The following is a 15,187-nucleotide window of genomic DNA, read 5'->3' as shown; positions in this document are numbered from 1 at the left end:
TTTTTATGAGCATTTCTTTGATTAATTGTTGAAAACAACTGCCAAAGGTATTCTGTTTACAATGATATAAAACAGAGATAAACAGCAAATCCTCATATTAAAACAGCTGGAATTACAGTATTTTGGGTATTTTAGCTTGATAAATTGTTTTTAAAAGGTTATTAAAATGGTTGCTGATAAATTACGTAACTAATCATTTAAGCACCGATTAGGACTGACAAAAGCTTTTCACTGATGGTCTTGTCTGGCTCAACACTGTACTGAAAATCTCTCCAGTGAAGTTCTTTTACTTTAAGACGGTGTGCTGAATAAACCCCAGAGAATTTCTTTATCTTGGCCTTCAGTCATGTTTATAGTTTTGTGTAACATTGTGTATAATTCACTGAGCTGCTTGTTTGTTCCTATGTGTTACGTGTTTACATGGTAAAAATAACTGGGATCCTTGTTGAATATTCATGTAAACAAAGTACAAACTGTACGAGAGGACACTAGATGAGATCCATATATCAGCTGAACTCAGTGTGACAGATAATTCAGGGGTGAGATGAAGCAATAATTTTTGACTCCTCCAGTTGTCTAAGGAGCATGAAAGGCACCCAGAAAAACTAGATTGTGCAAGTGCACAATATTAGAGCAGTCATGGACACAACTTCAGCCTGTAATTATTGTTTTGATCCACTAAGTGTAGCCTCTTTCTTCAGTGAACCCTGCCCTTGGCAATAATATAGTTTTGACTCACACTGTTGAACATGATGTACCAATTCACTGGCACGCAACACGCTGTGTGCAGCTTCCATATCAGTGAAGATTTTAAGGAAACACTGACAACGGACATCCATTTAATCTTTTTTATTAGAAAAAACAATTACAAAACTTTGGCGAGATTGTGAATCAACAATTGCATTTGTATAAAAATACATTCGGTTTTTCAGTGCGTGCCACCAAAGTCGCACAGCTGACCCTGAAGACTTTTTTCATTACTCCTAACAGTTTTTTCTTTTTTTTTTTGGAAGTTGAGGAGAAAACACAATCCCCGAGTCAGTTTTTGGAATGTTTTTTTGTCCATACATTTCAGTGGCATCTCCAGCTTAAGGCTCGACTTTAACGCTGAGCAGTGTGTTCTGGTTGAGCTTCACAAAGCACCCCGCAGCACCGAGGCATCTGGCTCCCATCAAAAGCTTCAGACCACATGGCTCAGAGGTCTCCGTCTCCTCCTCCTCCTTTTGTTTAGCAGCTGGGAGAGCTAATCTATGAGCCTCGTGAAGCTTTATACACCAACTGCTCATCCTATTTTATCACTGTGCTAAAATCAACAACCGCAGCTATCTGACACTTAAGTGCCTTAAGCTTTGCGTTAACACAAAACCAACGGAATTCATCCACATACAATCCAACCGATTTTGTTCTGTTTTCTTTCAGAATACAATCAACTCTATGAGAGAACGACTCCCTGAAACTCTCATGCAATCTTCAACGGCAGATAATTAAGGCATATGTACTTTTCCCTTTTACACATTGTTTACGAGCATGCATAAAATACATCTACATATCTGCTTGTTTGACTTGTCTGCTCCACCATCACACCTTCAGATACAGTATGTGCTTGAGTAACAGTAGAAATCATCATAGGCACACTTCTGTTCAGTCACACAATGCATTGATAGCAATGTTGGCTGTTAAAATCTACTGTGTTGCCTGGTAAGAGGGAGTTGGAAACAAAAATTGCACATATCTCTTTACGCCACTCAAAGATGACACTGTGGTCCTAAACATGTGTCAACTTATCAAGAGCGCTTCTTTTCAAAACATCTGAAACACCAGGTGCAACTCCAACTCTCCACCTCACAAATATCAAGTGATCTCCCCCCCAATATGTCCCAAACTCCTTAAATCTCAAAATTCATTTCAGATGAGGGTAACGTTGATTGGGAGGTATTTGTAGCTCGCTTCGTCAGGAGCCAAAAATCACTTGGGGAGGACAGGAACTGATGTAGAGAAGCTGCTTTCCTCTTAGCAGAACAGGAAAGCGTCCACTTTACTTTATGGACCGGAAACAAGTGCGGGCTCCTCCACTGACATTCAGTTCCCGTGAGCTCCGTCTCCTCTCCTGACCTCTCCGTGGCGCTCCAGTCCCTCTCCACAACACTGGGTGGGACCAGGTGCCATTTACCAGAGAGAAGTAATCCAGGAGAAGACAAATCTCTTGATTCGTTTCATTAATTTAAGTTGCTCGACGCTCAGGCAGGGCTCATGGTTCAACACGTCATGCAGCGAGGTCTCATGTTTAAGGGCTGAGGGTTGGGGTCAATCTGTAGGCAGGAAATGGAAATAAAAGACACATAAGATTCAACAAAACACAAAAAAAATCTTTCATGTGTGCCAATCAAACTGAGTGAACAGTTGGTGTAGCTGAGTGTCGTATGATGACTCACCTCGCTGTACACCGGCGGAGGTCGGAAGCGAAATTCCTGGACAAAGGCCATGAGGGGGCGCTCCAAGATCCCACTCAGGTCTTCAGCCGGGTGCAGGACCACCGCGTTGTTGCACTGCTCAGCCTCCTCCTCAGTCACCACAGAGCTGTAATCTGGAGGAGCTGCAGGGAAAGAGGTTTAGATTAGTCCACTGGTCTGACTCAGAGCAGTACAGGTCCAAACACTAAGCTGCTGAGTCATCACTGCTGTTAAAACTCTTAAAAACCCCACATAACATTTACTGCCCTTTTCACCAACAAACGCTGATTTAATCCAACATGAATCTCAGCTGAATTGAAACCTTTGTTTGTTTATGCATGTTGGCATCGGAGCCAGTGGTACTTTGGCATTCAACTGTCATAAAAATAAATGAGGGAACAAGCCCACAAACTGACTGAGGTTAGAGAGTCTGTTTGGATGTAACGATGTAGCAATTTATCACTGACTGTCCAATGTTTAACCTGAACTGCCTCAGGAACCTGTTAATCAATTGTTTGGCCATTTTGTTGGTCCTATGAATCAAGTTCATTGGCAAGATTTGGGTCAAGATTGCAAACATCCCTGAACACTGGCCACAGATCTTAAAAATGGTGAAAAAGACATTAATGAGTATGTAGTGTTTTGCACCACAAACACCAAAAGTTAAAAAATATTCAACTGCTTGTCATTAACTGCAGTATTAAAAGGACACTTACGCTCAGGCTGCTCGGGGATGGCCATGCGCAGCCACTCCAGGTTGACGCTGTACTGGCTGCTGACACTGGAGGTGCGGCTGCCGAATGGATGGAGAGGGATGGTGCCTATGACCAGTGGCAGCTCCAGACACAGCTTGGATGTCCCAGGAACATCAACACACACCTGGTGGCAGGAAACAGGAGAAACTTTTAGTGACATCTGTGCAAAGTGCAGATCCAAAAACAGCAAGAGCTTGCACGGAAAGAGGGAATCAGAATTGAGACTGAACTCACCTTGAGCATGTACTCCACTTTGATGATGCGGCACTGCAGGATCGAGGGACCTACAGGTGGGATCTTTATTGCGCGACCGTGCCAGGTCTCCCTGCGTCTGTGGCCGACAATGTCGCCGCACAGCGTGGCCACCACCGAGTGCTTCTGCTTCATGGTGCCGCGGGCGATGAACGTCTGTGTCTGAGTGATGTAGGCTTTGGGCACAATTGATCGGGAGGTAGAATTGTCAAATTCTGCAAAGACAGGTATCACCTCACCTGTGGAGAGAGAGAGAGAGCATGTTAGGAATTGCAGACAATTCTAAAGTGACCAACAAGATCTGTGTTTATAGAAGATGTTGTTTAAGGTGTTAAGACTCTCACCTGGTGTGTAGCCTTTGCGGTCAATTTTTGCAGTTACAGACACCTGTCCAAAGTTGCGGTACCACGCCCGTGCCATCTTATCTTTTGTTCCAGCCTGTGGCGCCTGGGAATGATGAAACCAAATGAGGAACTGCCACCCAGAAAATCATGGAGTGTGTGATGACAATTCATAAACTGTGAGGGCTGAAATGCTCACCAGGAAGGCTGGTGTGTTGATGTCAATGGGCTCGATGACTGTAAACTCCTTCTTGATCTTCTTCACGGTGGCCCAAGGCCTGTGTAGCTTAACTTTGACCCAGTAGCGGATGCTGCCGTGTTTCCCCTCAAAGGAGGTGACCAGCGTCTCCTCTGGCAGCTGGAAGCTGAATGGAAATTCATGTCTGCCGGCAGGAAGGACGGTCACCTCGCCATTATCTGAGGGAGGGAGGAAGAAAAAGAAAAACAAATTTAAGTTATGTTAATTCACTTGTTGTTTTGGTTCAGTTTTGATCCATTTTGATTTTCAAGGTGTGTAAAGGCATTTAGCTGAGATTCAGTGGGTGTAACTTTATTTCCCAGATGATCAGTTTCTTCCTGTTGATGTGATGATGAGGTGATCATCGGGAACATGTGCATTAATTTATCTCTAAGGTAATTCATTAACCACAAGAACGAATGCCAGCCAAAGGCTTCTTCTGAAAAAGGGAAGGAAGTGCTGATGTGACTGTGCTGAACAATCACAACTGGTGCAAACTTTTAAAAAAAAACCAGCAGTATTCTTTAAAAATCCACATTAATAAAGTTAACTAGACTAGAGAGTGAGAGCAGAACTTTTTAAGCATGACTGCTGCTGAAATAGAAATCTCTCTGTCTTTCTCTGCAATCACATGGCCTGTGCTTGCTCAGAGGGGCGGTTCCTGCTCCATTGTGCTGACTGAGAGCATGTTTTCCTCAAGCTGCATTATACAGCCCGTCTCAACTGCTCTGTGTTTTTTTTTTTTTTCACTCCCTTTCTGCACAGGTCCAGGAACACGTGTTTGCGTTTAACAGACTCGATGTGTTTTGTGTGCCTTTGTTGGCTGGAAGCTCGTATTTGATTTCCATAACAATACTGTCAGTGTCAAATCCTCTTAACGGGTCAAGTGGGTTGTAATGAGCGTATATTTTCATGCACACCTGCAAAAAACTTAACATGAGCCAACAAACTCTTAAATGTTATATAATGTGTTTTTATATTGCCGCTTCGTAAAAAAGACCAAGTCAAGCGGAGAAACTGAACACTGCAGAAAAACAACATAAAAATCGACGAAGCCCTGGCTGCGAATTTCCTGTCTGCACTTTAAACAAACATCTCTGTGCCCTAATGAATGAAGACAGAAACCTGAGGGACTCGAGGAGGAAAACAACCCAGGACATTCTCGAACAAGAAAAAGTCCGATGCCAGCACAGTTTCTTTCAACAGATGTTTTCTCGATGAGAAATTAGTATTTAGACAGCTGCTGCAGCATGTATTGCTCTCTTCGTACACGGTGGTTGGTTTCATCCTTGTATAATCGATAAGAGCAACAACAAAACTTTTCAGATGGCAAATAACTTACAGTTCCATGAAAATACGTTAGTCAATGAATGACTGTATATTTGAATCGTTTTATGCACTTTCTGAAGTTGTGAGATGTTCAGTTTTACTTCAAGGAAGTACCCAACAACAACAAAGAAAACATCTCTTGAAAAGCACCTTATGAAATCACCATAATTCCAGTTTGACTTTTGTTTCGTTCACTGAGTATTATCAGGAGAGAAATCACGCTTAGATTGTCCAGTCAGCTTTACATCTACAGTAGTTTACGGTGTGGGGAAAACAACAAATCACTTACTGAAAGAAGTGAGAGTTAAATTTGACTTTACTGGACATTTACACAACCAGAGTTTAGACTAGTTCTTATCAAACATTTAACTCTCACACTGTGTACTCTCACACCATTCCCCGTTTAGAGACAAACAACTGGCCCACTATCACCAGACAAATGCACCACTTTCACTATTGTTTCATTAGCTTGGCATTTGCTCAATGAGAAGAAGACTTATTTTCTAGTTTACAGCAGAGTTATTGTATTTTTCATTAGTTTTTAATGTTTGTTCTCAATTCAATTTAGTTTCAGTTAGTTTGCAGAGTGGTTTTGCTCGTTTCAGTTTAGTTTTAACAGTTCAAAAAAGTGTTTAGCTTAGTTTTTATTAGTTTTTGTTTTTTAATGTAATATGGGGGGGTACTTGTCAGGGGAGAGATTGAATAAGTTCAGAATAGGCATCACAATACAAACACATGAAGGCAGGTGACTGTCAGTCATATAGACATCCCAGTCTCAATAAACATGCACCAATGCCTCCTCAAGCTTGTTGTGTTGAAAAAAAATTGACCAAATTGACAAAGACTAAAACTAAAAACATTTTCTGTATATTATTATTATATTTTAGATGGTTGTGTCAGCACACAATATTCTTTCAGTAAGTTTTCAACTTTTCTAAAGTCAAGTTCTGATGTTTATTTCAGTTAACTAAAGTTTAAGTTTTTAGTTTAGTTTTAGTTAACTATAATAAGCTTGGTTTACAGACGGGATGCACCCTCTGTGGTCTTCCCCCATCACCGTGCCTGCAGAGCTGACTGACCTGCCTGCAGCAACACCTCTCTCCGGTTCAGGTACTCCACTTCGTCGCTGTAGTTCTGGGTGTATGCGGTGCTGGAGCCGGCGGACCGGGACTCGGTCCAGTGTACTTTGGCGAAGCCCTCGGCGTGGAGCTTCAGGGAGTCCACCTTGCTCTCCCCGGAAAGCTCCAGCACCACCCGGCCGGACACGACGTCCCCGCTGCTGAACACAGGAGGACAGTCCACCTCCGGGGAGTCAAAGACGATGTCAAACTTGTTCACTTTGTCGAAAATCATTTTTTGCAAGTTGTGCAAGTCCTCTCAAAACGCAAAAAAGTGAGTATTTCCTTTCTCCGCAAAGTGTTAAAATGTGCTGAAGTGGATCTTCAGATTGCGGCTCTCTTTCTTCCGCTAGTTTAAAGCTCAAACTGTTGATCAGTTTGAGAGGGCAGCCCTATTTGCAGACTTAGACGGTGGGCGGTTCTCTCTGAATTTATTATGTAAGGCGTCAGGAGAGAGTTGTGGGCTGGGCGGTGGGTGCGTTCAGGCACTCCTCCTTGGCACGGACATTCCAGAACTATAGTTGTAAATACGACCTGTGGCTGCATTTGACTGCTTTATTCGGTCAAGATTACTAATAAAATGTATCGTGGAGGTTTCAAACGATGAGTAAAAGAGGGTTTGGAGTTTGAAGGTTTACAACAAAAAAGTGCAGCAGCTGTCTCCAATAATAAACACACTTTCACACACACATCAAAACTTTGATTTCAACTGTGAAATCAGAAAATCAGAAAACTCACATCTCACAGATTGAGACCATTGTTGTCAGGTTTTAGGGAGTTATTGTTTTGTTTTACACATCATTATGCAAAGAGGATTTTTTTCACCATTGTGCTTTCATTCATTTCTTTATCAACCTTCACTTATCACCGCTTTTTCTGCACATTTACAGGTTGTCATCTTGTTATAAGAGAAGACTACAGCTCCAACAATCAAACATGTCTGGGCAAAGACCAGAATCACCCTGTGATGTCAGTCTTTACAAGAAATGAAAGCCACAGAGAAAACAAAACTAAAAGCACCTACATTTTCTGTCACAAAACTGTCACAACTTTCAGGACAGCAAACTCACATGAGTGTCACTATTGACTATTTGGATATCATGTACAATTCCCATTTCCTCAATCCTGTTTACCACTTTGGTGGGTTAGTTGTGTGCGGCTCTTTTCGTAACACCCATATTTCCAGACCGAACCTGAAGGCAACATAATAAACATGCAGACTGGGTGTGGAGGCAGCAGAGAGGAAAACAGGGCCTGGTGATGATTGATGGTTACAGGTTCTTGGAAGAAAACAGGCTTACTGAGCATGCCCCCGAACAGCTCAGAGGAAAATAGTTTCACTCTGGACCAAAGCTGTTTACTCCACTTCTTCTATGTCACTTTGAACACACTGTTACCCTGCCAGGCCACTACGCACATGGAAAACACACAGCTTCGCACAAACGCATGCAACTTATGCTCTTGCTGTAGTTGTCTGAAAAACAAGTACTGTAACTTTATTGTCAGTTGCTAAACAGATACTTCACTTATATCAAAGGAAAACTACAAGTCTCTGCATAAAGAAAACTGCAGAGACTGTCACTCAAATGAATCATGGCATCCATGCTGCCTTCTCTGAACACTTCAAATGCACTTACATTTGCAAACAAAGCCAGTTCTAATCAGAATCAATTTGTCTTCCAAACTCCTTGGCAATCAAACTAATCAAGCACTGCTTCGTTTCTTTATTAATTTCAAAATCCTACGGACAAAGATTAAGTTTGATCTGAGAAAAACAAAGTTGTTTACTGCTTTGTTCCCTGAGAGAGAGACCTAGCTCTCCAGTGCCACCATCTGACGATCTGGAGACAGCTGCATGACTACCAAGGATGCTTTTACATAGTTTGCATTCTGCTGGAGATGTGTGTGAATCCAGGGAAAACTTTTGGTAGATGATGCTTGCTTACTGAATGTGAAAAAAGCACAATGCAGCACCTCAGTTGAGGAATATGTCATTTTACTCCCTACAGGTTAGAAAAATGGCACAAAGTAAAAGGAGGTTTAAGTACATTTTACTTCCAGTATAAATTATTTTGTGAAAAGTCCTTACTAGCAACAAAATAATGTCATATTTGAGAGCTCAGTGGTCCAGTTTGCATCAATTTGGAAGTTTCTGCTTTATAAACATGCAGGAGTCCTGGCCAGAGGGTAAAATAAAGCTCTACACGCCACCTGCCGGTGACCAGGAGCAACAGCTCGGCTCAGTCAGGGCTTCCTGCCTCAGTCCTGATAAGACGAACATGTGGACGTCTGCACAGAACGATCGGCCTGATAAACGTTCCTATTGTGCAGATGACTCTGTGCGATCAGTCTAATCGTGGCTGAAAACGCTTTTTACCACTGCTGCAGACTAAAGTAAACACATTTATCCTTCAAGCATTTCTCTTTGTTTACTCTGAGCTGCTGAGTACACAACATTGTAAAACAAATGTTAACAGAAGCCCTTTCTACTTTAGAGCAAAGAAGTATTTTTTAAAAAGTGTAATTTGTGGCGTGTGCAAGAAAAACAAGTTTTTATAAAAGGGTTACAACAACTCCTAAAAGTGGAGCAACTCCTAAACACATCAAAATTCTCCACTCAAGCTCCAAGATCAATTTCTGCCTTCAAAAAGATGTCAAGTGATTCACAGAAAAATTTGTTTTTGAAGAACAAATAATAGATAAACGAGTTGAAATTGACAACATCACACAGTTTTGTCGAATGAATGGAAAGCAGCAGCTGGCTGTGTGGTGGAGGAGGGCGGGGCCGAGGGGGCCACGTGTTGTTTTCCTTGTCGTCATGGCGACACGGGTTGCATTTTTTAAACTTCCCCCACCCCTTCCTTCCTCCTTGCCTTCTCCTCTCTCTTTCACTTTCTCCACGTGTCTTGCTGTTCTTGTCAGAAAAAAAAAAAAAAAAAAAAAAAAAACAGAACCTGACACAACGTCCTTATTTCTACTTTTGAACATTTGTATTTACAACAGTCGAACAACTTACTGAATGTAGGTCAATAACACAGATTCTGTCCCCGACAGGTTTTTGGGGAGCATGTGAGAAGCTTTGCAAAAACAATTAATGCTGTTATTTCCTGATCTCTAGATTGCAGATTCTGCAGATAACGCTGGTCTGTACAGAAAGTGGGGCTGATACATTTAACAGTTCAGCCCACCCATGTGCCGACAGCAGCTCAGCTTCTCATTGTTCTCACTGTTCACAGTCTAGCAAACAAAATTACATATTTTCACAACAGAGTAAGGCACATGTGTATGTTGGTCATATGGATTTAGCAGGTGACGGAAGAAGAGGCACAAAAACTACTGGTGCTTTATAACCTCTGTAACATGATTCTACTTTTTCACACCAATGTAAGCATATTTTTGTAGCATTCGTTTGGTTTTTTCATGTGTGTGTCATTTTTTTTACTCACTACATTTTGCTCTATTTTTGACGATCGTTGAAACAATAGTTCATCAGAATAATAGTTTGCAGAGTTGTGGCCATTTTCGGTGAAGATATGGAATTCTTTGGAAAATCTCTCTAATTAAAGCGCAGAGAGGCGACCCAGTTGTGATGCGTTATATCAAGAACATTAGCGATGCAACACACCTGGACTAATCCGGGTCTCTCCAGATGGAGCGCTCCCTCTCTTCTGTTTAGGAAACAATTTGGATGTCACACTACATTTTTATTTTAGTTTTGTTTTGATTTCCAGTCACTTCCAGTTAACCAGAGGCGCCAGATGGTTAGTTACACAGAACCATCTGAGAAGTCGTCCCTGGAAACTGTTTGGAAAAGGGCAGGCACTTTCAAAAAGTACTCGGCAGATGATTGAATGAACCATCTGGCTATCACTGTCTTACCTTGTGAGACAGTTGGATTAGCGAGATCACACAAGAATCCTCCTAAGACATGATTGATCCAAACCACCACTGGTTCGGACACAAGTGCATAACTTGAAGCCTGACAAGATGGATTCTCGTGTGATCTTGCAAATCCAGTTGCTTCGCAGGGTAAACTTCCACCGCTGTCATCATAAAATTGATCATAATATTTACAATTTGTTTATTGAATTGTAACGTCTCAAGTTAAAATACCAAAAACATTTTGCTTTTCATATCATTGTAATATAAATGATTTATTTGTTTGCAGCTGGTCTCACTAAGTTAGTACTTTAACAACATAAATTTTGGCTCTGGTACCTGGAAAATGACATTTTAAATATATTATACAGCATCTCAGTTAATGGGTGATGTGTTACACGTAGCCTCAGGTTATGATAAAGGCTGAAATGTAAGCTGGATATTAACGTACAAAACCTGCCTAGTGCACCTTTAACCACAGTGTATACATGATGCAGCTGCTGCAGATCTCATCAGCAAATGACTTGGAAATGAGACGCTAGATTCAACTACTTTGCAACTTGTTTGGGTTTTATGGTTGAATACTGTTTGCCAAAGCACCAAAAACACTTACTTCTGTTTTTATCTGAGAACCATCTGCATTTGGCGTACAATCCTATTTACCTGTCCAAGCAGAATGGGGAGTCAAACCAAATAAACTGTTTACAGAGAAGCTAATGAAACATTAACCGCTGTCTACAGTTTATTTACTCAGCTACTATGGTCTATATTCTCTCACTGCCTGGTGCCTTCCACACCGGGGGAATTTCACACTTACGTCCAGTGCAACACAGCACTCAGTAAACCAGTTGTGTTTATTTGGACTCGGGACTGATGGATTTGTGTTTAATGTTAAGATTATGTTATCTGGCAGATGTATCTGAACAGCACAATGTCAACCTCTCTCCCGGGTTTCCATGCAACACAGCTGGCACAAGTGGCTTCATTTTGCAATCTGCAGCGACTACAAGACACAGCAGCTACCAGCTGGCACATGACAGCTCACATCAGCAGTTTTACACAACATTATTCAGAACAGAGAGAGACCTTTTTCATCTACCAGCTGCAATATATGCTGAAATGCATTTAATATGTATAGCTACAAACTGTGGATTATGTCTTAAAAGAATATTATACTGATACAGTAGGGGACAAAAGGAAAGTACTACAAGGTCAGCACAAATCATACTAATGCCCCCCCTTTAAATTAAGTTGCTCTTTATACTACAGGCGTTGCTGGAGTTTTGACTTCTTCAGACTCTTTTCTTTCTCCATGCACCTTGAAAGTAGCTTAAATTGTGCCAGAAATCCCATTCGCATCCCATAATCCCATACTTTATTTCTGGTCACCTTTGGACTACCATAATTCCAGTCAGTGCATCACAACTGAACTTGTTGACCGGGCACATTTGGCTCTCTGCCCTGAATAAGTACTAAAATGCATTTATTTTTGCTAAATTATAACTGGGTCATTGTTGAAAAATTAACTTCTGCAAAACATTATGAGGACATGTTATGATCCAGGATCAAAACAAAACCTTGAAAACAAAGCAACGTGATGGGTTTTTCTTGTAGTCATTCCCCAGCCAGTCAATAAGCCAGTTAAAAAACACAGTATAACTGTACCTGAATATTAACCAGCCAGGACGACTAAACCATCTGCAGCTTTTAATACTGACCTCGGATCAGATGCTGTCTCTTCCTGAAGTAAGTGATCTTGGATGTGTAGTCATTATAGACTGAGTTCATGCCGCGGTTCTCCAGCCAATGTGCCGTGGCTACACCTCTTCCCTGCACCTTCATGGAGTGCACTCTGGTGTCTCTCCGCAGCTCCAGGACCACCTGGCCGGACACCACCTCTCCTCCAGTGAACGCTGCGTCAGCTGGGCCATCCAGCTCCAGCTTGAAAGACTTTATGGAGCTCAACGTCATTTCTATGTGTGATGACAAAAATACAATGCATGAAAAGATGAAATCTGACAAAGCAGATGGATTACTGTGTCAGAAGTGTGTGTAAAACGCATTTTCTGAAACATTTTCAGGCGCTGAAAAAAAAAAAATACTGCAAATAGCCAGAGCCAACCCAAGGCCATTTAGGCTCCTGCACACATGTTGGGGCCCCACATACAAATTATACACAGGAACCTTAATACATTTTTAAAATAATATGATGCAATGCTTTTGAACCACTTTTAAATGTACACTTTCCAATACCAGGAAACTGCACTGACCTCTTAAATTATGCTATTTTCTTTCAGGGATGTTATTTTTTGGGTGGGGTTGGGTGTTACTACTTAAAGCCCCAGAAATGCCAGGACCACCCCTGCAGATATAGCCACTGTTAGTGCAGCCTGTTTTGTTGTTGTTGTTGTTTTTACACACATGTTTCAGAATAGTTTAATAACATTTAACACAAATAACACAAATGATATCATTATTATAGTTTAATGATTCTTTAATACAAATTTGGTATGAGTGGTAATATAAAAGAGAAAATAACTGAAATAGTACTTTCAAAAACATTGTGTAAATAAAACTGTAATAACAACTTACTGTTATGATTCCTCCGCCGGGACAAATAGTTCTGCTACAGCAATGCACGGAGCTTATTTTCAGTAACTCTATTAATATTTATATTTTCCGTTATGTGGCCGATGTGTGTTTAGGCGTCAGTGACATTTATAAACTGCTGAGAGCAGCTCTCAGCCAATCAGGAATGAGAAACGGGCCTACGTTTCATAAAAACGGCTGTGAACGTTGCTTATGTTAAAAAAAAAAAAGTCTCCAACTCACCGGCGAGACAGGAGCAACGTTGTGGTCTTCTTCTCAAAGGCGAGGGTGTCAGCAAGTGAAGCCAAACTGTGTGTTCACGCTGACTGGACGTTCAATGGAAGCCCGGCCTTTATAAACGGTGGCAGCTCACTGTTTTACACCAATGACAATGAGCACATGTGAGTCACGCCCGCCCACTTTAACACGGACGAGGAGGACGGTCGTGTCTATGGTAACCCCATACCCGCGAAAGATCTCGCGAGAGTGATCATTTCAACCTAAAACATGATCTTCCCTCACCCTAACCAAGTGTTTATTGTGTCTAATCATAGCCAGACCTTAACTACATTGGTGTCACACAATAAAACATTTCGTACAACGCGCACAATGAAGGAACAATACGTACAAATCTCGCGAGAGTTTCGCAAATCTAGGGTAACCATCTGAGGTCAGCGTGGATAGCCTGTTAAGTGACGCACAATAACAAGATAATTTCCGGTTAGACCTTTCAAATGTAAGCTTTATTTCACCCATTCATTTTTACTCCATTAATAGATCAGTGTAAGAGAAGACAATAAAGCTATTGAGGTCACGTAAAAGGGCGCACTAACCAATTATTGTAAAATATAGACTGCTAACTTGATTTGTTGTTTACGTGGCGGCAGTATGCTTTTATTTTGAAGGCACAGTCAATTAATTTGTGACAGCTTGTCTTTTCTAGTTAAAACTAATATTTGTTGCGGGTTTTTTCTTTTTTTTTGCAAAAACAAAAATGACAATGGCATGCAAAAGGTACAGAGTAAGTGAAGAGTTCATTTGCAAAAACATATAAGAGCCATTCTTAAAATGAATCAACAAACACCTGTTTGATTGATACTCCATGGAGTACAAACACACAGAGACACACACACACACACACACACAGAGAGAGAGAGAGAGAGAGAGAGAGAGACATAAACAACAAGTGCATTTATTATCCTTTTTTGCAAATGAAATCTTCAAGTATGATGAGACATCGCTTGCATTATGTAGAAACAGTATTTCACAACATTATTAAAGTCCAGAGACATTTTAAAATGATTTTTTTTTAAATAGAGTGGAGGGGGAAAAGATATAAAAAGCCACAATGTATTCAATGTATTCCATAAAATGAGAGTCAGCTCAGTAAAACATGGTTTCTCTGTTTGGGGTTTTTTGGTCATATGCCTCAGGAGAAGTGTCCTTCACATGATCACCCTGTCACATAGAGTCTATGGTCACATGCTGGATGAAAGTTAAATTTGTGACATGATCACATGTGGTTGCAGTTGGTTTTCCTTATTAATGATTAAATATTCCATGATGAATAAAACTCCAGTCCCTGCATTGAGTATACATGGAATTCAGTTCAAGCTTACTTTGCTTTTTGGCATTTCTTATCAGTAGATTTATCACTATAATATCACTACATTGCCGTCATAGTTACAACTTTGCTGAGATATTTGCACGTATCCTTCAAATTTGCAAGGTCATAGATTTGATCCAGCAGCTTGTCCTTGAGGAGAACCTGCTACCTGTTCATTAATGTATTCCTTGCTCATATGCTGACCAGATCTACAAAACAAAACAAAACAGGTGTTTTGTCAATTTTACACATTTTTCATACATTCCATGGTCTTAAATGAAAATATCTTGCTGAAAAAATTATAAGTCTATAATTGGCATGTGTCTTGGTGCAAATGAAATAAACAAGAGCTGTCTAGTCTAGTCTGGCATTTAATCTGGTATCACACTATGTTCTTGCAGCTGTACCCCTTGGACCTGAACCTGGACTTGTTGGCCAGCTAACATTCCAGCCCATACCTGGACTGCTGCTGTTTCACCAGGTTGATGAACTCCAGATTCAGTTTATTTACATCTGCTTGCCTGCCAACTTTTTTATCAGCAGAGCCTGCATCTCAGGTTCAAGGCTGTGTTATTGCAACAACATAGATTGTTTTTACAGCGTTTTGTGGTCAATCATGCTTGAAGGAGT

General features: G+C 41.0%; 1 protein-coding gene across 3 annotated transcripts; it reads right to left on the bottom strand.

Annotated features, from left to right (window-relative positions):
- Window positions 1–834: 834 nt before the first annotated feature.
- Window positions 835–13,361, bottom strand: arrdc2 (arrestin domain containing 2). 3 transcript variants are annotated; one of them, XM_042417273.1, is made up of 8 exons: window positions 13,195–13,361; window positions 12,081–12,335; window positions 3,998–4,215; window positions 3,802–3,904; window positions 3,440–3,696; window positions 3,167–3,329; window positions 2,433–2,593; window positions 835–2,309 (listed from the first exon to the last, which is right to left on the bottom strand). In XM_042417273.1, the coding sequence occupies exons 2-8, from the start codon at window positions 12,331–12,333 to the stop codon at window positions 2,256–2,258; spliced, it is 1,209 nt and encodes a 402-aa protein (XP_042273207.1). In that variant the 5' UTR covers window positions 12,334–12,335; window positions 13,195–13,361; the 3' UTR covers window positions 835–2,255. The 3 variants fall into 3 exon arrangements, with proteins under 3 accessions (XP_042273207.1, XP_042273208.1, XP_042273206.1); XM_042417274.1 differs by lacking the exon at window positions 13,195–13,361 and adding an exon at window positions 12,955–12,974; XM_042417272.1 differs by lacking the exons at window positions 12,081–12,335; window positions 13,195–13,361 and adding an exon at window positions 6,445–6,896.
- Between the last annotated feature and the right edge of the window lie 1,826 nt (window positions 13,362–15,187).

Source organism: Thunnus maccoyii, chromosome 7 (assembly GCF_910596095.1).
Source record: "Thunnus maccoyii chromosome 7, fThuMac1.1, whole genome shotgun sequence".
In the NCBI taxonomy this organism is placed as follows: domain Eukaryota; kingdom Metazoa; phylum Chordata; class Actinopteri; order Scombriformes; family Scombridae; genus Thunnus; species Thunnus maccoyii.
This window is presented reverse-complemented; position numbering and strand designations above follow the sequence as displayed.